Below are 27,523 nucleotides of genomic sequence, written 5' to 3'. Positions count from 1 at the left end.
TCGACAAAGAAAAGAGGTGTTAACAGACCACATTGTATGAATTGAAGATCGGTCATCTCTCCACCTTTAGACACAAACACAGGTGCTGCCACTAGACAGAACGAGCAATGCTGATGCTAAGGCATAAAATTATAGCATACAGAAAAATTGGCTTGCTGAAACCACCGGAAACAATGAATAAACAGGCAGGATTCTGTTCAGTTCTATTGGTTGCCATACTTCATGTTTAGCTCTTCAAATAAGTAAACAAAGCAGCAGCCACACTTGCGTATGACCTTGAATCAATAGTAGGCGTTGTCAAGACGGAAAACTGAAACATTGGTCACATTTATATTTGACCTTGAATGAAGTGAGACAACACAAGAACTTCCACTGATTAATATAACCTTGCTCTGTATTGCAGCAGCACAAATAATAGGTTAAAAAGTGCCTTCTGGTCACCGTTCTCGAAGATGTGTTGAATGGTGGAGCCAGTCAAAAATGTATGCACTACGAGACACAGGTAAGTAACGGAAATTCAGTAACTCCTTCCCCAAAGGGCCCACTTTTTTGCTGGCTTTCCTGAGGCAAAGCAAACAGTACCTGCAGAATAAGACAACATTAGCACAGCCTATAATTTTATGTGAGGAATTTGTGGACTGCTGACTTAGCTTTACCCTCAGGCAGGTCCGGCTGATCAAAAGGCATGCAGAGTGTTTTGGCAGCACCTAACTCTCCCTTTGTACGAGCTTTGACATCTTCTTCTACTTCCTACAACCATCCAAAAGTCTGGTCTGTTATAAAGTCATTATACACATGCACGTACATCCACCGCAATTAGTCTCCTAATTAATTCAAAGTCTTTCAACTTTCAATTTACTCTCTACTTTCTTAAAACAGAGGGCTAAGGATTGAGTGGATCACAAAGGATCCAGGTGGTCACAATAATATGTACTACTATTAATGAACTTGTACCATGCACAAATAGAGCATCTCCTTAACAAACTGTATTTGCACTACAATCTAAATGTTCACCACCAAATTAATGATACCAGTGCATAGCACATGGACAACTTGAGAAACATATGTACTGGCACTTTCTTTAAACCAACGTTCCCATAATGAAGTGAACGAAAAATCACTTTTCTTCAGACCATGAATCAACGAGTTTCTGAGATCCAGACCCAGATGCCCTACCTTGTCATCACACCAGGGAGCAAGAACCATTTTTTTGTCATTCAAAGCTTGAATAAAGTCATTCCAGTTATCTACTTTTTTAACGCAGAGATCCCGCTCTTCTCTTGCCTTCTTCAGAAGATTTTCTTGAATTTCTTCTAATAAAGCTGAAGCTCTCTTTGCAACATCTTCCATAGGCACATCTTCTTTATCAAAGTTGTCTCTTCTCACCATTCTAACCTGGTCAAAGAAGAGAAAGGCTGTATAAATAGATTTGTGCATTCAATACACTCATCAACTAGAGATTGATTTAATGGAAAGTCAATTGAGAATTAGAAAATAGTTGCTAGTCAGCTATGTAGAAGTTGCACTTGCATAAAATGTGTAGAGATAACAGCAGGATCGTCTTTTCACGAATTCCAGGCAATATATAGTTGCTGGTCAATGTACCAAAACGTACACAATATGCTACATCATCTAGGACCTTGACTTAATCCATGCTAATCGCAAATGAATATGAAATATCAACTTCTGGTTTAGTTAATATACCAATAAGTACGCAGTATGCTATATCATCTAGGACCTTGACTTAATCCATGCTAATCGCAAATGAATATGAAATATCAACTTCTGGTTTATTTAAAGACACATCTTAATAAAACGACATGTACCTGCCGCTTTTCAACATCCTTAGGGCCTATCTCAATACGAAGTGGGACTCCCTTCAGTTCCCAATCAGAATATTTCCACCCAGGTGAATAATTGTCTCTAGTATCCTCCTTAACCCTCAGACCCACTGCTCTCAGCTTCTGAGCCACTTCACTGCAACAATCTAACATAAGACTTGGGTCTACGTTTTTGAAGGGAACAGGTATCACCACCACCTGCAGTGGTGCAACTCGAGGGGGTAAAACCAGCCCCTTGTCATCTCCATGGATCATAACCATTACTCCAATCTGAAAAAGGCGGTTAAAAGATTGAATTTGAAGGCTCTCCATGTTGCAATAAACAATGGGACTCAAATTGTTAAAACCTCATCAGAAACATTACCACTCTTGTGGTGAATGCCCATGAGTTCTGCCACACCATTGACCTTTCACGTTTCTCATCTTCAAAGTAAATCTCAAACATCTTTGAAAAGTTTTGACCAAGACAATGAGATGTGGCTCCTTGTATACCTCGCCCAGTATTTGGAATGAAGGCCTGAAAAACAAAGAGTTAATTCTTTAATGCTTCTTGACGTGAAGCAAAGGCAAAAACTGACCTCACCAATGGTCATATAAAGACCACCAGCACATATACCTCGACAGTAGTTGTATAAAGACCTCCAGCAAACTTTTCCATCTCGCTCTTTATACCTTTGATAACTGGTACTGCCAAAAACTCTTCATATATTCTTCTATAAAGTTCTAAGACTGTCTTAACCTGAACATTTCAGCAGCATTAGTTTGCATACCAGAAAAAACAGACCACCAACAACAAACAGACCACCAACAAACTTTTCCGTCTCGCACTTGATTCCTTTGATAACTGCCAGACACTCTTCATATATAAATTGTTCTAGGACTATCTTAACATTAGTTTGATACCCAACAAAAAACAAGAGCAACTCTAGCAGCCTTTCAAATAAGAATTTTTTTCCTGTAACAGCACCTTTACATGTACAACTGACATAAGAGGGAACTAATTTTGCCAACCTTGTACCTTAGGAAAACAAAAATGCTCAGATATTGAAGTCTTCCCTCTAGAAGTAGTATCAAGTACAAGACCTTATTCAAGCTTTATCATAATCTAGCCGGGTGCCCAAAGTAAAATTGCAGACAAGGGGAACTGTTTGTTCTACTTTACTTCTCGTTTCCAAACTATTTGATATCAATCATGCTTGTACACAGAGTGTGACTTCCACAACCTTGAAGCAAGCTGCACAACAATAGGGGGACCATTGCTGTAGCAACCATCTTCACATTGCCTTTAAGACAGTGCCTTTCCAAATATTGTTGTGACCAAGGGTAACAAAAGCTAATGCGCCTAGGCATGGATCCATGCTTCAAATTTAGCAAGACAAGTTACAAGGCTTCTTTTGTAATGATTAGATTCTAGCCAAAAGTACAGACTGCTTGTGTAGTGATTTCCACAGTTGGTCAGCTTCATCGGCAAAAATTTTCTCTAATGATATTTTGGCAAGCAAAACTTCTCGGAGTGTGCTGCCAGTGTCACTCACTATGAAGGCCAAAGCCATAAGACATGAATATTCATATTTTCATGCCACTAGCCCCCACTATTCGGCGGGCAGTCCATAACATTTCAGCAAACTGAGTCATAAAAAGGTTATCAAAATTATATACAGCACTCCGCAACAGTTGGATGCCTCCACCATAGCCAGCCCATCCTCTCACCAATCAATCAGTCCAATCGATGCAGCCACATGCCTTTACAAAGCTCCAGTTTCCTACCAAAGGTGGGAAAGCTTCAGTTTCCTACAAAAGGTGGGACACCAATGTTTGTAATATCAGTAGCATGGTACACAGGTCATGCACAAGAAGGATGCCTGGCAGCCTCTAGTTGGATGATAGATGCAAAGCTCAAAGATCCGGCAAAAACACTAGGAAGGCATCTTCGTACATGAAAAAATGTGAATAAGCATCATGTTTTCTTATATTTTAGCATTCACAATGCTTTAGTACTTGCATAGGCCCTGCATGATAATATGCTAAGAATCCTGTCACGTCCAACACTTGAGGAGTGCTAGAGGCCAAAATAGGCAACATGCAAGCTAATCATACATAACCCTCAACCCTTTCCATACTTTGAATGAGCCTCTAAGGCCATATTTATGATTGATCTAATGGCTATAATTGAGCACCAGTAATGATTAATATAATGGCCCAAACCACCTCCTTCATCACTTGTGGTCAATTTATGGGGGTGCAATGTGCAGAGGACACCAGGATTTTAGCAATCTAGTTTATAACAAGAGTTCCCACAACTCTGACACTTCAGAGGACTACTTTATGCAATAGAGTGGAGAAAGTCATGCAAATGTTTCAGGATGAACAACTTTTTGTTGATAAATTTAGCTCTCTTTTCCTGCTGCATATTTCTCAAAAAGTTCAAATGAAACAAGTAAATACGTCTTGTTTGAAAGGTACCTTAACAAACAGAATCAATTAAGTAACGCAGTGCATTCTAGCATAGAAAACTTTTTGCAACCTAATTTAATCAGATGAAAACTGCATAAACAAATTGTCAAGGAAGACCACCATTGGACACAAGACATACCTCTTCATCTGCCTCCTGTTTAGTAGCAAAAGCTGTATGGCCTTCTTGCCAAAGAAATTCGCGACTCCTGTGACAAGAACCAACGAACATGGCCTTAGGATAAAGTAAGATTGATCTCTGTTTGGACAAAAGGAATGTTCAACCCTTGTTACCTATGGATGGTAATCTTTCTTAAAAAGTGTTGCAACTTGCTTCTGTTTATCAGTCTTTGGTTTTTTACTTACAATGATCGATCATTATGACATATACACCATGGTTTAGACAGAAGACTTTGGCATTTTTGGTGCAACTTTACTATGGTCATCCTTCATATTTGTATTTCTTCTATGAGTCAAATCAGTCATGACATATATATAGTCCACATTATCTTCAGACTTATTCCTTGAGTTTAAAATTTAGAACAGACGTACACGTTGCTTTTATCAATGTATTGCGTCTTTGAAGTGAAATTTTAAATATTCATAGCTATTATGCTTACCTTCACTATGGCAGTCTGACAGTTCCACTACAGCTTTTCTTCATCTACCTCATCACCTTCCTTCTTCTATAGTTTCTTACCAACACCCTTGCCTGGCAATGGTTCTTTTATGGGGGATTATGGATAATCCTTATGTCTTGTTGTTCATAGATTGCATTGAAAAGAAATTGAATGAAAAATCTAAGATCAACAAAAGAGAGTGGAGACGTGACTTTCCCTCCATCTCGGGACCCTTTTGGGCTTGAGAAAGGGTGTTAAGCTACTAAATTCAAGGCATGCACTAATTAAAGATTATTGTGCATTACTGCTTATGTTACTCTCCTTAAGACAACCCCAAAAAAGTAATTAAAGCCCTCTACTGCTTGGGACCTTTTTCGGCTTGACCAATGGTGTTGAACCACTAAAGTCAAGGCATGCACTAATTGCCCTTTTTGTCCCTTTTGCTATAAAGTGTCTGTAATTATTGTGCATTAATGCATATTTTACTCTCCTCAAAACAGCCCCAAAAAGGTAATTCAAGCTAAGTACCAAAAATTAAAGGCATTATTTTTTAGCACTAGGACAACCACCCAAAAATCGTCTATTAATAGAGCATGTTGTGGGCATGCACTTCAATCCCTGACCCTTCATCATCAAACCTTCAGTCTTCAGCCATCGCCCATCTCCACTGCTGCCTAGCTGTATTTCTGCTGCCACCCTGGCTAGAGGACACTGTCATTAGCTGGAGATCATCATTCTGTCACCGCCCAGCCCATAGCCATCATCAAGCTGTCGCCTGCTGCCCATCATCACCATGACCTGCTGCAGGCATGTTTTAACCAGACCAGCCTGCATTTTCTGGACACAACAGCTGTCAACTGACATCATCGAGTCCTCCATCTGCTGCTTGTAAAGCTGCTGTTTCTCTGTGTGCAATCCGTGTTTTGCTTCTTGGAGACATCATCAGGACTGTGTTTCACTGCATGCACTGCTGCCAACATCATCATCGGCACCAGTGGACTGCTGCTGCAGGGTTTTGGGATCAGTGTCGAGTACAACAAACCCTCAGAACTGTTCTCTGGCATCTTCAACACCATCTCAGCTCACCTCATCCCTGGTCCTCCAAACACAGAGATTTGAAGCCCCTATAGTATCATATTCATTCATTCTTCATCTGAGCATTGTGTTTCTCTTTGTGTGCTCTAGCGTTTCTTTACATTGGCCAGCATCATGGTCCTGGCTCAGCTCCAAAGAAGCCAATCTCCAGGCATCCACATCTGCTGACATTACTATATACGAGTTGTCCACACACTCTCCATCAAAAAGCATGTTGGACCAGTTAGGACAAACATGTGTGGAATATTTGCTTCAGGCTCACAAGGACGCCATCTTCAAGTGCCCAACCCCCAAAAGTACACATCACAAGTCAGCATTGAAACATGTCACTAATAAGCATAAAAAGTTTTGCCTTTGCCCATATACCAGTTACATTGAAGTAAAACTAGAAGAATAGTACATGCTCTGAAAACATTGTGAAATTCTACAAGTTACGCATCCATACATTTGATTAAATATAGCCCTCGATGCAACACCAGCATGGATTCAGGCATGAGCTTCCAGCATCCACACTTTCATATCAACAGTCCAAAAAGAAACAGATTCCTAATTCGTCATGCAACCATTGCACTGCTAGCAAGATTTTACCTTATAAATGGAGTAGGGTGCTTGAACTCCCATCGGACAACATTGCACCATTGATTCAGTCGTAATGGAAGATCACGGTGTCCCCTGATCCATTTTGCAAAAATTGGATACATCACTGTCTCACTGGTTGGCCGGATGGCAATTGGAACCTCCAGTTCAGTGTTACCAGATTTTGTGACCCAAGCAACCTGCCAAATGAATCCTAGTTGTAACTGACTGATGTGTCTCTGGTTTTACGACCAAGATCCTTGTTTGTTTACAAGTATCACTTCATTTGACTTGACTTGCAACAACAAAATTGTGCTTCTTTCTACAGTTTGAGGATACCATTGACACAATCGATGCATTCCCCCATAGAGGAAGTTACTCCTACTGCCAAAACCAAAACTATATGCTGGGGCCTTAATATGTTGGTGCCTATGGGTTATACAGCCCTCACTTAAATCTATGAATCTAAAATTATCCTTGTTTTTTTATAAGTATCACTTCATTTGACTTGACTTGCAACAACAAAATTGTGCTTCTTTCTACAGTTTGAGGATAGCATCGACACAATGGATGCATTCCCTCATACAGGAAGTCACTCCTATTACCAAAACCAAAACCATATGCTGGGGCCTTAATGTGTTGGTGCCTATGTGTCATACAGACTTCTCTTAAATCTATGAATCTAAAACAAAGTCAGCACCTACTATATATGGGCACAAAACTAAGATGAAACTGCATCGGAGGAGCAAATTCTGAGTGGCTAAATAGAAAGATAACGCTCTCCTTCCCAAATACTCTTTGGCCAACTATAAAGGCACTACTTGGAACTAATTCTGACAGGCTAAATAGAGAGAAACACACATTTCTTTGCCAGTTATAAAGACACGACTTGGATTTGTATATTATGTCTGACTACTGAATAAGGTAAAGATACCATAAATGATAAAAGAGACATGTAACCTGACTATGGACATAATTCACGGACAGAAATGAGACATGGCAAAACAGTCTAACATGAAATCAGCACAAGAGTTTCAATGGCACTTTATATACATAAGTATATACATGCATGTAAACTTAGTGAATATAGTGGAGCAGGCTAGTGTAAGAAAAATTACGTACCCAAACACAAAAAACAAAAAAAACGGGGCCGGGGCGCCACAAGAACGGGGGGGGGGGGGGGGGGGGGTTTGTTGGGGGTTGTGTGTGTGTTTAGTGGTGTTGGTTTTGAGGGGGGAGCTTGAACATTCAAAACAAGAGATTAAATTTCTGAAGCACTAGTACCCTGAAGAACTTTTTGTTGGAGTAAGCAATCTTACAAGTCGTGTGGAACATCTAGAGAGCATGCTGTAAAGGAGCAAATGTATATTCAAGAGCTCTACCGCTTCTCCAACCAACCTTTGTGGAAGATGATACGTCACCCAAGTCCACTGAGCAGCCAACAATAGCTAGAAGACACCAAACTATCTCTTGAACCTGTCGTAAATATATGGCTCGTATCCATGTCCAAGTAGTGTAAGGCATACTAGATCATTGTGCTTAGAAGGAAGTGTAATTATAAGGATGAGAATGGTACCCTTACATGTACTGTTCTCCAAGTAGTGTAAGGCATACTAGATCATTGTGCTTAGAAGGAAGTGTGATTATAAGGATGAGAATGGTACCCTTACATCTACTGATCTCCAACAGGAAGACCCCAAACATGTTTGGCATGTGTAGTTAATAATTTAGCTATTGGTCAAAAGCCAACTCTGCACAGCAACACCACGTTTTTTATGTTTGAACAGCTTAGGTAGTTGAGTTACTGCAGAATTCATAATCCCAAATTCCTTCAAACAGCCATAATAACTGACTGCAGAGCTGATAATCAAAATTGAGACGTCAAAGTAGGAAATAATAAGTGGATTGTCAATACATAACTGCTGATCTAAAAGGTACATGTATGGAAGAGGCAAAGACCTGTTTCAACCATTTCTATAAATCCGTGCTTTGGCAAAAGTCTGCATCCGTGACCCTAAGAATAGTCTTATCAACTGACTTATTGCAAAGACCATTCTTAACAATGGACTGACCCAATAAGAAACAACAAATGAATTGTAAAAGCACAGCTACTTTTTTCTCAGACAAAAGGTTCCTGTACAATTTTGGCCAACCAAAGCACATTCTAGTATTATGAAAATGCTCAAAGATAAAGCCAGTTTTTTTGCCTGGCATATTGAATATCTAATACCAACAAGCATTATCAAATGACCCTGCAAAGTAAAGGAGTAGGCTCGTGCTTGAGCAGTCAACTACCTCAGGAGCAAATCCTTCAATGTGATCTTTCTCCTTTGTCAAAGCTTGTTCAGATACAAAAAGTGGAAAATATGAATTTTGGATGCCTAATTTTTTAATTTCTGAATCAAAGAAATCCTGCCAAAAAAACAAGGACCACATTTTTTGTATGAGAATGTACAGCTGCATCACTTCCAGTAAAAGGAAAAAACCAATGGCAGCAGTAACTAATATGAATGAAATGGGCAGAAAATCACAAATGCCATCTTTTCAATTAGTGATTCAACAGCAAATACAATGCAGCTGTATGCAATTATACGAGCAGTGCGCACCTCAAGTTTGTAAAAGAAAATCAAATGCATCAAATTTTTTGCATTCAACAGATTGCCTTACAACAAGACTTCATGCAGAATGTATTTTGATCAGAATTATTCTGCCATCATTCAACTCCAGCCTGAGGTTGCATACAACAAAAACAGTAAAAGTCTTGGAAATATCCACCTCTTCCCCACAGGAGGAAACCATAGATGCATACTGGATATAGAACAAAGGTTCCTTTGCCATTTACAAATACAATCATGTGCTTGTGTTTGATCATGCATTTGTCATTCCAGCCAATGACATATTTGACATTACAAATCTTCCCCTGGATAGAATTGACATAACATCACTCCCTTCTATCAGCTAGCCTTTGTATTTCCTTTTCTATTTTCACCTTTTATCAATTGTCCTTTAAATATCATGAAGACTTGTACCTTCATTTATGCACCACTCACCATACTGGTGGTTAAGGAAATCAAACTAAGATGAAGAATGTGAAATCAGTAAAAGAAAATGCACAAGCAAATCATGAAATGTATGATTTCCCAACATGATTTGTACCTTGAGCGTCTCCCAAATTGAATATGCCCAAGGACGGAGGATATAACATCCTGAAACATCATAGTATTCAATCATTCCACTCTCAACAACGACCTGCAGTTCAAAGGTTATGAAATATTAATTCCCAATATTGACATGAAAAGATATGTTAAAACAAAGGCCAAGCAGCTTTCAAACTAGCATTGCCACTCAAATATAACACAAAAATTTAGGACACAAGGAGTTATACACCAAGCTTAAGGCGCCATAATCATAATCTTCAAACCAAAATAAGGAATTACCATTTCCTATGATTCCTCATTTATAATCAAGTAATCATAAGCACAATTCCTAAGCAAGCGGCCCCCATTCTTGTCCCTAACTCTCATTCTTGCTCTTAATCTTTAACTGGATTGATGACAATACCTTATGAAATTTTGAAAGACCCATCTCCCATAATTAGGAAATAAGAGAGCATGTCTGTTATTGGACCTACATGGGAGGACCATAAGTTGCTCAAAATAAGCAATACCAATTGGCCTACTTGCTGGAGGGTGCATAGATTCTAAGGTTAGGCTCAAGGGATAAAGAGAGGATGCTGAAAGCATGGATGAGTTATAAGAACAAACTAGGAGACCAAAGCACATTGAGAAAGGTCTAAGGCATAATGAACTAGGGGATCATGATAGTGTCCAAAGCCTGCTCAAATGGATCAACTATTCACATATACAAGGTCTTGATTATTTGTACCGAGAAAGTCCTAAATTTAATGGTTACACTGCTTGGATATAATTCATGAGATGATTACGATGCTAATATTAGTGTGACAGCAGAAAAGGATACATGCATACAACATGAGAAACAATACAGACAATAAGAGAAACTCAGCTGAACAATGAAGGAAAGCTGATACAGGCTTGGCCAATGCATGTGCTACAGAGCATGGCCACAATGAGAGCACTAGGAGAGAGAATGTGGAAAACAGAATAAGTCAACGATTGAAGTGAATTTTGTCCAACTGACAAGACTATTAACCAAAACTCCTCCAAGATAGTGATCAAATCCTATCGGACATCCTGGACTGAAAAGCGGGATGGAGCTTACAAATAGGGTCAAACGACAAAGTGATCAAAATCATTGGCCTCAGACAAAGCTCCTAATGTTCCTCATTGAAAGTGTGTAGGGCTCTCAACAGGAAAAATAAGAAACCAATGGATCTCCCAAGAAAAGCCTCATAAAAAGTCATGTTATGAAAGATGCAGTCGGAGACCAATTGCAAATATGGCCACAACCTTGGCCCAAAGGTAATGAAGCAGCCCAAGATGCTCGAGCGTGTAACAGGCCATCTCCAACGGTGTCTTATTACGTCGTATCATACTGTTCTCTGATGGTATGTCAACACAAGCGTACTCCACATAAATGGCATGACAAGAATAATACCGTCAATACTCATGGGAGGTAAATTTCCCACCCCAATCTACTCTCACAATCAAACTGCCTCACTACCATGCTCCTATGGTCATGAAAGTGTTGGAATGCCTCAAACTTGACCTGGAAAAAGAAAGCCCATACGTTCTAGAAAAGACCGAGGCACACAAAATAAAACATCACAGCCTTCTAAGGGCATAATATGAAATCCCTCACTATCCACATAACTCTGTACATGCATACATGCAAACAAAGCTTTCCAATGATCTGAGTAACTAGCTTTAAGTGATCAAGTCATGCCAAACTTGCCTCACCCATAGAAACATGAAACGGGGAATGAGAACAAGAATGGGAAACGGGGAGGGGGATAGTGACGGGGACGTGGGAACGGCAGCAACATTTAAAAAATTAATATTTCACTCATAATCCATGTGGAGTCTTAAAGCCAAACTATATAATCCACAAGGACAAATCATTTTAAGTTTTAGCTTCAAAGATATCATGCATCATTCTAAAAGTAGTCACTATAAATTGAATTACAACTAACGAGGCTCAAGAGTCTAGCTAGTGAATTATAAAACGCATAATACATATGCCATAAAACAATGAACAATGAGCTAAACTTTAAAGTCTAAGCTGAAACATGCCCATTGCCAAAAAAAACTATAAATATGAAGTCTAATCTCTAGACCGAAGCCGAAAGCGAAATGCCAAAATAGCCCAAAGGGAAATTGCAAGACTACAAGTACAAATGTAATGTCTGCATGGCACAACGGCCCAAGTGTCTGTGAAGAAAGCTGCTAGGGTTTGCACTGAGGAAACACAGAGTGTACAACCACAACAGAAACACAAAGAGACGGACACAAACACAGAAAGCAAAACTCAAATCCTAAACGCAAAACTCAAAACTCAAACACAAATAGAAGAAGGGAGAGAAGAGCACAACTTTGAAGTGAATGACTATTGCAAATGAATGTAAGAGTGTATAGATACTCAAGGGTAGAGCAATGTGTCGGAGAGTGACGTCCACCGAAAACGGATCCCAAGTGTTGTGACCACCAATCAGAGCAACAAAGTGAGAGAAACACCAAACGTTGATCACCAAAGTGTGAGGAGACTAAGGCGACTGCAAAGGATGATGCTTGATGATGTGGGCAAAGCAACAAAACGTAGCAGTAGAATGCCACAATAGAACGTCATAGTAAAACATAGCAGTAGAACGAGGTAATAGCAGCAGTCGTAAAGGCTAGACCGCCACGTGGTGGAAGATTGACGGCTGAGATCTGCACACAAAGGTGAGAAACCTGCACGAGAGGGATAAGGCTAAATGGGGGCGGCCTATCTATTTATAGATGTTGAAGGGTGCCCCAAAGAATTAGGATTTTTGAGGGACCATCGAAACTCTCTTGGACTGCTCCTCGTTTTAGGGTTTTTTATTAATTAAGTGTGTTTTGGAGCTGTTTAAAAATGCTAATCAACTGAACAGCGTGTTTTAGCTCAACAGTGTCACACTATCATCAATGATTATGTATGTGTCATGAGACTCATGATAAGCAAACTAAATCAAAGATCATCATCATCTAAGGCTACTCCAGTTGCCCCTAAATTTCCAACCTCATCATCATGTGTACCATGAACTGCCGCATCTCCCTGAACATTAGCATGTCTCTTCTTCTTGCGGCATCTCCCACTCTATGATTGGATCGGGCTTTGCTGTCATACTATCCCATAACATCCTTAAATTAACACTAACAAATACCAAATCGTTTGCCCTCTCCACACCAAGACCATTCCTCTTCTTTGAAGCAATTTGAGCATATGTACTCCACAATTGCTCCAAACTAGAGAAGCTAACTAGTTGACTCCAAATACACATGGCTAGTTGCTGCAACTCAAAACCATTTAAACCATAGTTGTCCCACCGCAAAACTGCCCCAATCTTACAACGATCCTCCTGTGCACCCCCACAACCAAAAGAATCCCGAAAGATCCTATAACATGAAAGCTGGTCTCTGATCTTTCGTCTAGTACCATGATCAAGTACTAAACGAGACAATATAAGTCTCCATGCATCCATAATCTCAATGTCATTCTCCCGATCCTTGCCCTGGAACTCAAGATCCACAATAAGTGCAACTGCATGTATGGGTGAGCTATAGGAGTTCCACCTTGTCACAACTAAATGGCGTATCTCCTCATATGCCTTATCATTTGGTCCGGACTCCTCTAGCTTTTCATTCAACCTATCCATAGCCTTATACACCTTGCCAATGCAAGGCCGCATAGCATCCATAACCCTCAATAACTGCACAATAGGTGATACCGTAGCATCTATTCACTTTATATCATCCCAAAAAGTCGAGTTATTTGCTTTCTCCAAGCATAAGATACCTATAGGAGTATCTATCTGCCAATGCTAATCACGTAAACTTATCACTAAGAAATAACTGCCACAAGGCACCACTATATTTCTCTTCGTCTAACTAGCATCAAGAAGTTAAAGACAAGCCTAGTATCAAAGTATTTTAAAAGCATCTTCTTCGACCACAAAGACAACTGATGGCAAAGAAATTGGTGATTCAAAACAAAGCTAACCATTTGAGCTCCTTGCTCTATGATAGGTGCAATCCATGACAAGGTACCAATATCCTTCGATAGGTTATTCAAGCAATGAGCCATTCAATATGAAACTAGGATATGCAAATTAAAACCAACCTTCCTTCTGTGGATGGGTGGTAATTCCTTGAATACAACTTAGTTGCAACAACAATATTTATTACAAAACTGAGAAATGCAAATTAACTCACAATCTTGGACAATGAACACCCTGTTGGCCCCAAAACTAGCGCCCTTTTCGGTATCTCTTTAACTTAATTCAAGAAGAAGATGATGTACAATGGGATTTTCCCAATATCTTTCGTATTTCAACTCTCCTTGCTATCCAAAACGACCAACAAGTCTTCAATCCGATTTGCCACTTGATTTAGCAATCAATTGATCTTCACCCGCTTTAATGGGAATGGAAAAATGCCCCAAATTCATTGATTTGTTGGTCCGTCCACTTGAACAGCATCAACCCTATTGAATCCAAGACTTGGAGCTTCCAATTTCTTGCACACTTTTCCAAGCTGCTGCTAAATCCTAATTTCTACTACAGATTAGGGTTTACAACAAAGAAATCTGAAATTTCTCAGCCTTTAATGGTCTCAATGCTGTAATCTTCGGAGCAAGGCTGTAGAAAGGTGGGGAGATGAGAGAGAATGCTGAAATCAGTCATTTACTGCTATTATCATGTCTCAATAGCTTGTAGATATTGTCATCTACTATTGATTGGTCTTCTCATGCCCCTAGCTGCCTCAAAAGGCCCTCCAGTGACTGCAGATCAAACCAGCAACATCTCTTCCCTCTCTCTTGCAAGCTAAATGTCTAAAAATATCTCTCTCCAATCTCAAAAGATGTTTTTCAATCTTGCATGGGCATTTTTGACAAGTGGTAGTCTTCCCAAATGGCTTTTCTATTAAAGATCGCCCTGGTCAGACTGCACAGTCCAGTCGGACTGTACAGTCGGACTGCCACGTGGCAGTCCGACTGACTGCAGTACAGTCAGCTGCATTTAATGCAGCCGACCTGCTATTTCTGGAGCCTGTTTTCTGGCTATTTATAGCCGAGATTTCTGCAGTCTACACACACTTTTCTACTCGCAGATTACAGACTGGTGGCACGCGCAGATTCCGTCTCTGTTCGCAGATTTCAGACAGGAGACAATGCAGACTGCAGCGGACTTCGAGGTGAACAGCAGGTTGCATCGTCGAGGTGTAGACACGCAGTCCAGCGCACTGCACCCGTGTATATATCTGCATATCTTTGTATACAGCACACTTTATACAGCAGATCTTCATCTTCCACTCTCTCTTTCTCTCTCTTCTCTCTCTCTGCGTTCTCTCTCTCTCAGTTCTACGCTTCCGCACCGCTGCACTCTGACATGGTATCAAAGCAGAGTTGAAGGGCTGACTGAGTGCAGAACCAACCTGAAGAGGAGTTTCTATCGCGACAAAAGGCTGTGTTTTCAGCGTTTGAGGGCAGGCAGGAGGGCTGCGCCTCGGAACAAGGCTGAAGCGAGTGTGGGCGCGCAGGAAAGGAGTCCAGGTGGTGGATTTGCTGCTGTTTACTACTGTTTGACGAGGAGGAAGTTTGAGTTTTCAGCTTTCAAGTGCAGGTTTTGCTTTTTCATCGCCTCCGGCGGGTGAAGAAGTTTCAGGACGCGGAAGAGCCCTAGCAGGCTGAGTTATCACAGTCAGAGGGGGCTGCTTTTGCGTTTGTGAAGGCATTACAGGTGAAGATGTCTACCGAGATTGACTTGGAGTTCCAGACGATTATGGACCGAAAGGTGCCTGTCTTACCGGCTCTTCCCGCAGATCAGAAGCTCGATGGCGACAACTACCGCATCTGGCGCGTCATGATGTTGGCCATCCTTGAGTCCTATGATTTGGAGGAGCTTGTACAGGAGGAGATCGACCAGCCCTCGGTGAGAGATGAGTCCAAACTCTCTTCCGATGCTCGTGCGGAGTTGGCCAAGGCTCAGTCTCACTGGGACAAACTGAATGCCAGGATTCGTTCCTTTCTTTTTCTGTCTTGTACTACAGCCGTGATAGCTCACATCGAGCACTTGACGGTGGCTCGGGAGATATGGCTGGAGCTTGATCAAATGTATAACCGGATGACCCTTATGAAGCGGGTTTCTTTGGAGGTACAGATGCGGACCTTGTCCGTGAACAAGTCTTCTTCGTTGCGGGAGCACATCAACAAGCTTAGATAGCTTCAGATGCAGGTTCAGAATGCGGGGAAGCCAATTTCCTCCGAAGACATGGCGATCACACTCTTGTCCCAGTTGCCGCCACAATTCGGTGCTTTCTACTCCGCCCTTATTGCTTCAGGGCGTGAGTCCACTCTTCGGTGGGAAGAGTTGGTTCCTATGGTCTTGGACCAAGAGGAACAACTCAAGGGACAGAATGCTTCCAAGTCGGAGGCCCTGACAGGTCAAGCCTCTCAGAAGAAGGGGAAGGACCAAAAAAAGAAGAAGGAGGATAACAAGTCAAAGAAGGACAAGGACAAGGACAAAGAATCCACATGCAATATTTGTGGAAAGACTGGCCATTGGAAGAAGGATTGCCCTGACAAAGACAAGAAGGACACGAAGGATTCTGGAGCGGTGGCTGCACCCTCATTAGCTGCATTTCTTCATTTAGCTGTCATTGAGGACTCTACACCGAATGCTTCTGATGCTGCGATGACAGCTCCCCAGGCTCGAGAGTGGATCGTTGACAGTGGTGCCTCCCGGCACATGACTCCTTCATCAGATGGTGTTGCCCAGTTGCGACCCTCGCGTGGGCAGATTCTCATTGGAGATAGCTCTTCAGTATCTATTGCAGGACGAGGTGAGATGCAGCTTATTCCAGATGGACACGATGGTATCCATACCTCCGAGGTCTTGCATGTACCAGGTTTAGGATATCATCTTCTGTCAGTTCACAAGATTTGTTCCCTTGGACTTTTGGTGGAGTTTGACAGTGATTCGGTGCGAGTCCTTGATCGTGGGTCTAGGATAGTTCTCTCATCTGGATATGAGGAGAAGGGCATGGCATCTACAAATTGAAGTCTTCCACCGCCCTCTCTACTCTTCTTCTTACCTCTCAGACACAGTCAGAGCTATGGCATGCTCGGTTTGATCACCTCAACTATGATTCTCTTCGGAGGGCGTCACGTGGACAGCTTGTTCGAGGGTTGCCGGATATAGTGGTGAGCCAGCAGCCATGCGTCTCCTGCATTCGTGGGAAGCAGCATAGGGATGCCATTCCCCACAAAGCTTCACAGCGGTCTACTTCACCGATGGAGCTTGTATCTATGGATCTTTGTGGCCCTATGAGGAACGAGTCCTTGCGCGGGAGCTCGTACTTCATGCTGATCGTAGATAACTACAGCAGGATGACATGGGCCTATTTTTTGGCATTGAAGTCAGAAGCTTTCTCCCACTTCAAGGATTGGCTTCTCTTTGAGGAGAACTGATCATGCCGGAGATTGAAGACCTTGCGATCCGACAAGGGTGGTGAATTTGTTTCTAATGAGTTTGCTCGTTTTTGTGCAGATAAAGGTATTCACCAGGAGTTTGCTAATACCAACACTCCTCAAGAAAATGGCATTCTTGAACGGAAAAACCACAGTGTGATCGAGATGGCGTGCACCATGATGAAGCACTGACAGACACCTCAGTTTCTGTGGGCTGAGGCTGTGGCTACTGCAGTCCACATCCTTAATCGATCCTCCACTTCAGCCGTTGATGGGATGACACCTTTTGAGGCTTACTTTGAGACTAAGCCCGATGTTTCTTATTTTAGGGTCTTTGGGTGTGATGCCTATGTTCACATTCCCAAGGCTCATCGTGATAAATTTGAAGCAGCTTCCCGAAGACAGGTATTTGTTGGCTACAGCTCCCAGTCCCAAGGCTATCGTTTGTATGATCCCGTTAAGCGGGATGTGTACACTAGTCGAGATGTGCGGTTTATGGAGGTTCCATCCATATCAGTGGGTGAGAAGCATCCCGTTCTTAGATATCCAAGGGAGAGTTGGGCTCTTGCAACGATTCCTCTGGAGCCCGTGTCTTTTGATTCTGATTCTGTTTCTGACACAGAGTCTACTGTTCCACTGGTCACCCCCGAGGAGTTACCACCGGTGGATATCCCAGAGTCTTCAGCTGATGGAGAGAGACGAGGAGAGGTCCGGCCTCCCCTCATTGGGCCCGTGACACACTCCATGATTCAGGGATCGAGGGGGTCCTGAGGAGTGGGGACCGCAGGATGGTCCGCGGCGGTCACGGAGGCACCAAGCACATTCTACGAAGCTTGTTTGCTCTAACTATTGTTTGATGACCCGTATTATGTAGGATCGAGAGCCCACCTCCGTGAAGGAGCCTTTACAGTCCGCACCATGGAAGAAAGCTATTAAAGCCGAGTTGGAGGCTATTGAGAGGAATGGCACTTGGTCACTCGTGCCACGCCCCCCGCATACGAAGATGATTGGCGTCAAATGGGTCTTCAAGACCAAGTACCTTAGCGATGGTTCTTTGGACAAGCACAAGGCTCGCCTTGTTGCTAAAGGTTTTGCACAGCGCCCAGGGATTGATTGTCATGATGCTTTTGCCCCCACTACTTGTATGGTGAGTATTCGAGCTGTTCTTGCCTTGGCTGGCCATAGGAGATGGCCTGTCTATCAGTTGGATGTGAAGTCGGCCTTCCTCAATGGTGATTTGAAGGAGGAGATCTATGTCGAGCAGCCTCTTGACTTTGGATCTTCAAATGGGAAAGTCTACATGTTGAAGAAGGCCTTGTATGGCCTCAAGCAGACTCCGCGTGCATGGAACGAGAAGATTGATTCGTTCCTTCAGTCACAATTCGAATATCGGCATTCTAAGGCCGATCCGCAGCTATATGTACACACTTCCGAGGATGGTTGTGTGCTTTTTGTGTTGTATGTTGATGATTTGATTGTCACAGGTGATCATGCACAGAAGGTCCAAGAGACGAAGGCAGCTTTACATCGGACGTTCGAGATGAGGGACTTGGGTCTACTCCATTTCTTTTTAGGCCATGAGATTTATCAGTCTCAGAGGGGGATTTTCATCTCTCAGCAGAGATATGTATAAGAGCTCTTGGTTTCTTTTGCGATGGAGGATTTAGAGATCATCGCCCTGGTCGGACTGCACAGTCCAGTCGGACTGTACAGTCGGACTGCCACGTGGCAGTCCGACGTGGCAGTCCGACTGACTGCAGTATAGTCGGCTGCATTTAATGCAGCCGACCTGCTATTTCTGGCGCCTGTTTTCTGGCTATTTATAGCCGAGATTTCTGCAATCTACACGCACTTTTCTGCTCGCAGATTACAGACTGGTGGCACACGCAGATTCCGTCTCTGATCGCAGATTTCAGACAAGAGACAGTGCAGACTGCAGCGGACTTCGAGGTGAACAGCAGGTTGCATCGTCGAGGTGGAGACACGCAGTCCAGCGCACTGCGACCGTGTATATATCTGCATATCTTTGTATACAGCACACTTTATACAGCAGATCTTCATCTTCCACTGTCTCTTTCTCTCTCTTCTCTCTCTGCATTCTCTCTCTCTCAGTCCTACGCTTCCGCACCGCTGCACTCTGACATTTCCAACATTATCCATAATTAAATATTAATTTTCAATCTTTAAGTATTGTAAATTCACAATATCTCCTCTTGCTACTGCAACTCTCTAAAACCACAAGAATGATAAAGGAATAGCCTCACATAACCAAGATTAAGTTTCTAAATGAATAACCAGTTGCTCCTTGAATGAATCTCATTTGTTATTAAGGGCTAATTAATGACTTGATGATTAATCATAAATGAGTTGCTTCCTAGACTAAACTTAAGCTCAAGGCTTGCTTTATGATATAAATGCCCTAAGTGAGTGCTTACTAAGCAAAATTTTCAATGTAACTCAAATCTAAAGTGCAAACTTTCAATTTAATAAAAGTTTCGCTAGATCTTATTCATTTTGCACTATCCTTGTACCACACAACACACATACTTGTCCACCATATGTCCCAATGTTATCTTTTATCGCTAGTGCCACCGTCACTATGCCAAGAGCTAGGGATACCAAAATTAGAGTCCACTTTTATTAAATCATTAAGCCCATTTGTCATTCTAGTAGCATAAGAAATATAGATATCCTCCTATAGGGGAGTGAACATCAACGACACTTCTAAGGAAGAATAATTTAATGAAAAATGAATGACGTGTGGGAGAATGTCCACATCTCCTATTTATAGGGGATTTTGAAGCATTTATCCATCAAGTGAAATAAGTGTCCAAAAATACAAATAAAGCCCTTACAACATTGCTAATGAAATCAAAATTAGAAATTAATGCAACACAACTAAAACTTAATGTGTTAAGACTTTGGTTGCTAAACTGGTGCACAACAACAAACAACCTATCTTATGAAAAATTGGAGTGAACTTTAAACTATGAATCCACAAAATATTATATATTTTGTATCAAATGAAAAGACCACTGAAAAAGTAGCAAGTGGATTGTTAGAGAGCAAATATCCTAGCATTAAATGGAGTCCATACATAGTGTATTATCTTGATCAATTTTCTAAAAGTATCTTGGTACTTTGCCATGGATAGAAAGTATTATCACTATTAGTAAGAACATAGTGAGATTATCCAACCTTTGAACTCACACACCCATTATACACCCACTTGAGGCATCTTTCAAAGCTTTCAAAAAAAGAGTTGCTAAAGTATATAAAGACCTGATTGTATGAAACATCCTAATGCTTTACCATTCATGCAACATGAGACCGGCACTTAAGCAAGCGGTAGCTAGTCCAATATGAAAGATTAGTCTATTTCTTGTAGCTATGGCACAATTGTGTTATTGACTCAAGGTGAAATAATTACCTCTTTGCTTGCCCACTATAAAGCTTTTACTCTATGTGGACAGAGATGTTATCTACATTGAAAATATTTATGAGTCAATGGATCAGATGATAGAAAACATTTTATCATTGAGACCAATTGAACTAGATAATGGGTCATTTAAAAACTTGCAAAAGTAGGTGCAATCAATATTACTCACTACTACATTATTCAACTTAACTGTTGAATCTTGAGTTTAAACACAAGTGTCAAGGATAGAGTTCTCCAAGCAAATATGAATGTTGCTCTTCGACTCTTCAAAAGTTGGTTTCTACTCCTAAGCAACATAGATTAGTGAAAGATCAAGTTTCAAGCTACTACAATAAGCAGGGAGTATTTGAATGGCCTAATGCTCAAAGTGGCGGGTAATCTATCTTTTTAAAAGATCAATGAAACCATGTTTTAATATTGCAATGTTAATTAATAAGACCTAAAGATCTATTAATATTATGTTGTAGATTCTATGTGGATATCGTGGTATGGTGGGAAAACTACGATGCAAACTTAGCTTAGTTTTAAAACTTGCTTATCGAAATTCTCACTTAAGTTTGCTCATCATCAACATTAGAGTCTTTGGAATAGCTTCACTCACATCCACACAAAGGAGAGAAAAAAATCGCCTAGGGATTCCAATAGCAAATGACCCCATTTTTGCCAATGTAAACCTATGTTTTCTAACAAAGATAAAGTCAATACACTTTCAAGTATTTCTATAGAACCTTGTAAGCCTTGGTAACTACTTCGCATATCATATCAAGCCATAAGTCATTTAAATTTTGCTTCACTATCCCCCTTGCCATGATATCTTCTATTGATCTCTTAGGAATCCTAGTGGTGTATGAACTAGGCCTATTCTAAGTCAATGTATAATGGGAAACTTGAGCGATGACCCACAAGTTCTCCCCATGTGTAGTGCTTAACGACACCCCATCCTGCTTCAATTCTAGTTTGCCATCCCATCTTTTTGCAACAATGAGGTCTTTCTTCAACTTGTCATATTTTCCAGCCCCTCTTTAATTCCTAAGGCATCTTCTACTCATTGGGATGAAAGTATAACTTTGGAAACTTTTTTGCTCATTATTGATCGAAAGCCCAAGTAGAGTTGTCTTGTTGTTAGGATTAAAATTGCGAATAAATTCTACATGTGTTAATGTGGGTAGGTCCACTATTTATCTTAGCATATATCCTAAGTCCACACTGCTCCACCAACCTATTTGCAATGTCATACTTATCTATTACCTTCTTAAGATTTATTAGCAATTAAAACACAGGTTGTGCATGTGCGTATCTATGTGAAGGACCTCATAAAAATAATAGAATTCTTGATTTATACATTTTATACATGATGCAAATATGAGCCTATGAGGAAGAGGATGATGAAGATGATGTTCCTACAATAACTAAAGACAAGGACATACATTTAAAAAAAAGAAAGGGGGGGAGAGAGAGAGAGCAATCTTGTACTTCATATTCTTTCTTCGCAATTAGTAAGGTTTATTATATTTCAAAATCCTTGTATGCATCCAAGAGCTCCTTTGGACTTACGCCTCTTGAAGTGCTTTTTGGAAGAAAGTTTCAATTCCTAATATGAAACTTGTGTTCTAATTTTTGAGTATCTAAGCTTCTCTGCCCACTTTCTCCTCCCTCACCCCCTTTCTCAATGATGTGGCATTTCTAATTTCCCTCCTCAAGATTTGCCACTTATATTTCAGTTTCTCTTGAAGGATTTCCCTTAACTATGAGAAAAGGACCTATAGGAAGCTGTATAACAGCATACAACAAAGAAAAGACCTACATACGGAAACTATGATTAGGCCTGGAGACAATCATGCCCGAGAAGCCAAATATACACCAATGGGATAATTAAAGTGCTGGGTAATTTTACCTTTGGAAGCATCCACACCCTAGCAGCCCAAAACTTGCAAATCTAACTATGCATAAGAAATCAATGTAGCCTTCCGAGCATTGATATGAAGCCTTGATGCAAAACCAAACAACCTCAAAATAGTCGTTGGCCTATTCACATTGGTCTAGACAATCTTAAGACGCATAAATGAATCATTTGCTTGAGATTGACCCAAAAGTTGAGTACCACTAGGAAGAGCTAGGAAGAGTTAAACCAATGTTCTCCCCATCATCAACCAACTTACCTAGCAAAGTGAGCTTCAAGTGAGTGACCAATGCGAACATTAAAGGACTAAGAGATCATCCTTGATGAAGAGAACGAGATAGGTTAATTTCATCCATGATCCCCCAATAAGTGTAACATGTGCCACAACATCCTGATTGGTGGTATCAATAAGCGAAGTCATGCAAGGACCAAAACCCATGGTAGACATAAATTGCATACAAAAGACTAGCTAATGTGATCAAAAGCCTTTTCAATATCTAGCTAGATCATAACAATCTACTTGCTAGAGGCTTTGGCATCTCTCTCTCTCTCTCTCTCTCTCTCTCTCTCTCTCTCTCTCTCTCTCTCTCTCTCTCTCTCTCTCTCTCTCTCTCTCTCATATGTATATACATAAGTACATATGACCTTTGGAGGTGGGAACTTTAGCCTTGTGCTTGAACGTTTCCCTTCTTAGTTTGCTAATGCCCGAGCACTTTTTGAGTTTCCCACCTTTGTTGCTCCATTTAATTCCTCCCAAAGCTAGTTTCCATGTTGCCTTTGTTTCAATGATTAGTTTCACGCAGCTATACAGCAATCAAAGATTTTGGAACATGGGAATTGTATTACCAAATTAAACCCTATTACTAGCTCTTACCCAAGGTAACAGAGGTTTGAAAATCAAACATAACCATGGTTACGTAATCAAACCAGTAAATACAAATCTGTACATACAGTAAACAATCCAGCCTCAAGAAGATGCAACCACTTCCAATCCTAACATTTTATACTCTATGCACTGTATCCGCTCCACAAACATTGATTTGGGACCTGATCTAGCAAATGAAGATTTAAACTTGAAGGAAAAGCAATGCTAACATCAAAAACCGACCTGCGAATACCAATCTCCAAAATTTTCATTCTTCTTTGCAGTCAGTCCAAGCTTTGTTTCTTTCTTGACCTCCTTGCCTACAAAAGGAGGAAGTTGGACTTCGTACCTTCTAAATACAGAAGTATCAAACGTGATTCGTTTCAGACAAGGATCCATTACCACCGGAGGGAGCTTTGTCCTTAGCAGGTTCTTTTTTCTCTTTAGGGGGCTTTTTGGCTTGCTGCTCCTTCTTCTTCATTGGCTCCGCCTGCTCACCATTGCTCCCATTCAGCACGGCTGCCTCGCTACTCATCCTCCTTAGCAGATACGAGCTGCTCCTGCACGCTACACGAGAGGTGTAGAGTCAGCCGTAAGGAGGAGCTCTGTGTGTGTGTGTGTGTGTGTGTGTGTGTGAGAGAGAGAGAGAGAGAAGAAAAGGGGGGCTAGAGATGAAAGTGTGTGTGTGAGAGAAGGAAAGGGGGGCCGGAGATGAAAAGCCGTCACCTGCAGAGTCTCGCGAGGCGAAGGAATAGACGGAGCGACAGAGAGGCCCGCTTGATTGGAAACACCACTTCCCCCACATACGAGAGAAGAAGAACGAAGGAGGGGGGAATGCGTGCGTGCGTGCGCGCGTGAGAGAGAAAAAGGATCCCAATTTTTGGCAACCAAAGTCCACCCAACAGTGCCACCCACAGCCCACTAGGTTTGATGGGTGTTTTCTGAAATTGTTTCCTTAAAACTGGAAACCCTTAAACCAAAGTCCACCCAACAGTGCCACCCACAGCCCACTAGGTTTGATGGGCGTTTTCTGAAATTGTTTCCTTAAAACTGGAAACCCTTCCAAATCACCTAAGTGGTTTTTGGTTTTTGGTGCAAATCCCCTTCCCCTTTGAGAACATAGCTCGGGTGCTTCCTTACTAGAAAGCCATAAGCCATATCTTACTTTAGGAAAGGTCCTAAAAAATGACTTTTTTCAATCCTTATTTTGGATTAAGGTCTCACTTTTTTGTATGTTTTAACATATAGGCTTTCTAGGCTAGCCCTAATGTGAAGAAAATAGGTTTCCTAGAAAACAAAAACCACTTTTACATCTGGTTTCCAAGAAATCCTCTCACAATAACGGCTACATAGTGTTGGTTGGAGAACCCTCTAAAGAACAAACTACGACTTAATCCTAAGAAATCCTTAGAAGATTTAGTTTAGCCCTACAAACTACTAATTAATTGTCTTATGTAACTTCACTTTAGAAGAAAAGAAATATGCACCAAACTGAATAAAAGTTGAATGGATATAAACAGGTTAACCTTTACCAAAAGCATTTATTTGTATGTCGAGTGGGTTCAATTTATTCGAGTGCACATGTGAAACCCTAAACTTAATTGCCAACCCTAAAATGTCACAATACTGCACATTTTAGCACTTTATTCCAACCTACAACAAAAGGAGCATTTGGTATATGGTGATATCATTCTCCAATTTTCCATGGCACAATAGAATCTTTCCTCGAACATATCTCAGTGACCCATGGATAAGTATTCTCATTGGATGGAGAAAAAATTCACACTAAAGCGCCTTTTGTCTCTTGTGAATCCTTCCTTGGGCCATTGAAAACTAGCCACAAAGGTCTTCATCTTGACATGTGGTGATATCATTCTCCAATTTTCCATGGCACAATAGAATCTTTTCTCGACACATAACTTGGTGACCCATGGATAAGTATTCTCATTGGATGGATTAAAAAATGCCACACTAAAGTGTCCTTTGTCTTCTATGAATCCTTCCTTTATGAAGCCCTTGAAAACTAGCCACAAAGGCCTTCACCTTCCAAGAAATTCCAAAAGAACACGATGAAATATGCTTGTGTGTGTGTGTGTGTGTGTGTGTGTGTGTGTGTGTGTGTGTGTGTGTGTGTGTGTGTGTGTGTGTGTGTGTGTGTGTGTGTGTGTGTGTGTGTGTGTGTGTGTGTGTGTGTGTGTGTGTGTGTGTGTGTGTGTGTGTGTGTGTGTGTGTGTGTGTGTGTGTGTGTGTGTGTGTGTGTGTGTGTGTGTGTGTGTGTGTGTGTGTGTGTGTGTGTGTGTGTGTGGCATTATCAAGCTTGTTTTCAACCAATAATGTTGAGGCTTTCACGCACTTGACAAAAAGGACCTTAACAGAACTCCTATTCCTTCATGAGCTTAACCATCCATGGCAGACTAGCTTTCACCTAGTTAGTTTCTCCCCTCTCCAAAACATTGAGTCCACTCTCACATGCAAGAAAAGGCAAACCAACAACATCGAGATTGTAGTAGCCACACCTCACTCCTTCCTTTCATTGTAGTTCTGGTCCGAAATTGGAGATGGCCTTGTGATCCTAAATGTTACAAACCCTTAATTTGCACTCTCGAACCTCCTCCAAGTTTGAGCTATCATTGCAAGAATATCGAAAAGGAGAAGGGTGGACTTGTTGGAGTGCTTTACTTTGTTTATGAGGAGTCAGTTTTCATGTGCTTGTCTACTTATTTTATGAAACATGCATGGTTAGATTAGGAAAGAGGGTTGCTATAAAACGTTGCTTTGTTGAATGTATGATCAAAGTAATGATGTTTTGTCAAGTTTTATTGGATATATGGATCCATAGGAGTAGAAAGAAAATCAAGATAATCATTAGAAGAGAAGAAGAGAGAGTTGAGGTTCTCAGTTTCATAGTATTGCATTGATTCTTGGGTTCGAAGAGGAAACATATAAGTTCTACAAGAGAGGAAGCAAGGTTTGCAGTCTTTGGATACCAACCCCTGGGTTGCATTCAAGTGATGCATGCTGCTCTTCATGCAAGTACACTCAAGTACACAAGAAGAGAGGAGAGGAAGGCTAAAGATGAATGATGCTCAACTAGAATTTAAAAAGGGAATAAAGAGGGATTTTTAAGAGGCTTCAATAGACAAACAATGTGCACTGAGAAAAGGAGAATAATATAAAGATGCACTTAGAGAGAAATAACCACCCTACTAAGAATATAGCTACCTTGAGACAAATCTACTTTGTCAAACATAATAAAATTAGTTATGGCAATGGTTGGTTGACTCGAGTTTGGTTAAGGTTGATAAGCAAGAACGCTCAAGTCAACTAGCTCTAAAGTGCAAGGTACATGAGCATTTGAGCACTTTGCACTCATAAAAAATTGCCTTAAGCTAAACTCAAGTGCTTTGCTTGAAGAGCACTTGATAGCACTCATTGAGAAGCACTTGAGTGTGTTGAGATATCGAGCTCCACTCGTGATATGCCAGGGTGACCGTTGTGCATTTATGTCACCGACTTGTCAGTTGCAGATGCAGTTGGTACACCGCCTATGAATAATAGCTAGATGACAGCTATCCTTATCTACTCTAGTTCATGGCTCAGTTAGTATGCCACCTTAGTTAGTTGAGTTTGGTTTGAGACCCATATATAGGGTTCTTCTATTTCTTTTGTACTAGAGTTCTTTTGGCTTACACAACTAAGAAGAGAAAAACGGTTTTCAGCCTCCACCCTTGTGTGTATTCCCCCATTGTGCAAGCAAGAAAGCTACAAGTGAGACTCGTTCCTTCTCTCCCACAATCTTGACATGGTATCAGAGCCTTGCTCGTGGTAAGGAGCTCAAGAAAGCAAGCCAAGTTCGCGGTGTTTTGGTAAGAGGACCAGTGTTGCTTTCATTCTTTTGTTTTTGGGAGCAAGTCTCTGCACAGGTAGCACAGCCGGAAAGTGCAAGAGTGCATTGTCTCAGATTGAGATGGCCTTCGCGGTGTAGCAAGAGGGCAGTATATGCTGCAGGAGATGGCTTTAGCCCTTGGTTGCTCTGTTTTTTTATTTGAGGCCATTTCGGGGTCTGTTTTGGAGGCGAAAGTTTTCTACACGCACTCAGGAAAAGGTCTT

At 41.2% G+C, this 27,523-nt stretch overlaps 1 protein-coding gene across 2 annotated transcripts; it reads right to left on the bottom strand.

The window, feature by feature from the left end:
* LOC148023492 (Class II aaRS and biotin synthetases superfamily protein) lies at window positions 1–24,288 on the bottom strand. 2 transcript variants are annotated; one of them, XM_087696480.1, is made up of 13 exons: window positions 24,140–24,288; window positions 23,816–23,980; window positions 23,657–23,733; window positions 9,740–9,832; window positions 8,879–8,995; window positions 6,596–6,783; window positions 4,435–4,501; window positions 2,458–2,580; window positions 2,206–2,358; window positions 1,827–2,111; window positions 1,177–1,395; window positions 657–750; window positions 1–582 (listed from the first exon to the last, which is right to left on the bottom strand). In XM_087696480.1, the coding sequence occupies exons 1-13, from the start codon at window positions 24,216–24,218 to the stop codon at window positions 518–520; spliced, it is 1,725 nt and encodes a 574-aa protein (XP_087552606.1). In that variant the 5' UTR covers window positions 24,219–24,288; the 3' UTR covers window positions 1–517. The 2 variants fall into 2 exon arrangements, with proteins under 2 accessions (XP_087552606.1, XP_087552607.1); XM_087696481.1 differs by having other exon boundaries at window positions 23,816–23,973; window positions 24,140–24,264.
* Between the last annotated feature and the right edge of the window lie 3,235 nt (window positions 24,289–27,523).

Source organism: Lygodium microphyllum, chromosome 16 (assembly GCF_053477565.2).
Source record: "Lygodium microphyllum isolate KBCC chromosome 16, Lygodium_microphyllum_v1.1.10, whole genome shotgun sequence".
NCBI classification, from domain to species: domain Eukaryota; kingdom Viridiplantae; phylum Streptophyta; class Polypodiopsida; order Schizaeales; family Lygodiaceae; genus Lygodium; species Lygodium microphyllum.
Note: the sequence above shows the minus strand (reverse complement) of the source record. Positions and strands in the feature narration are given on the sequence as shown.

What these genes read in the sequence shown, in the direction of transcription:
- LOC148023492 (XM_087696480.1), bottom strand. Translation starts at nt 24,218, where the DNA reads ATGTGGGGGAAGTGGTGTTTCCAATCAAGCGGGCCTCTCTGTCGCTCC. An exon ending in CGCCTCGCGAGACTCTGCAG is followed by an intron (nt 23,981 to 24,139) that starts GTGACGGCTTTT and finishes CCTCTCGTGTAG; the next exon opens with CGTGCAGGAGCAGCTCGTAT. An exon ending in AACAGGAGGCAGATGAAGAG is followed by an intron (nt 2,581 to 4,434) that starts GTATGTCTTGTG and finishes TGAAATGTTCAG; the next exon opens with GTTAAGACAGTCTTAGAACT.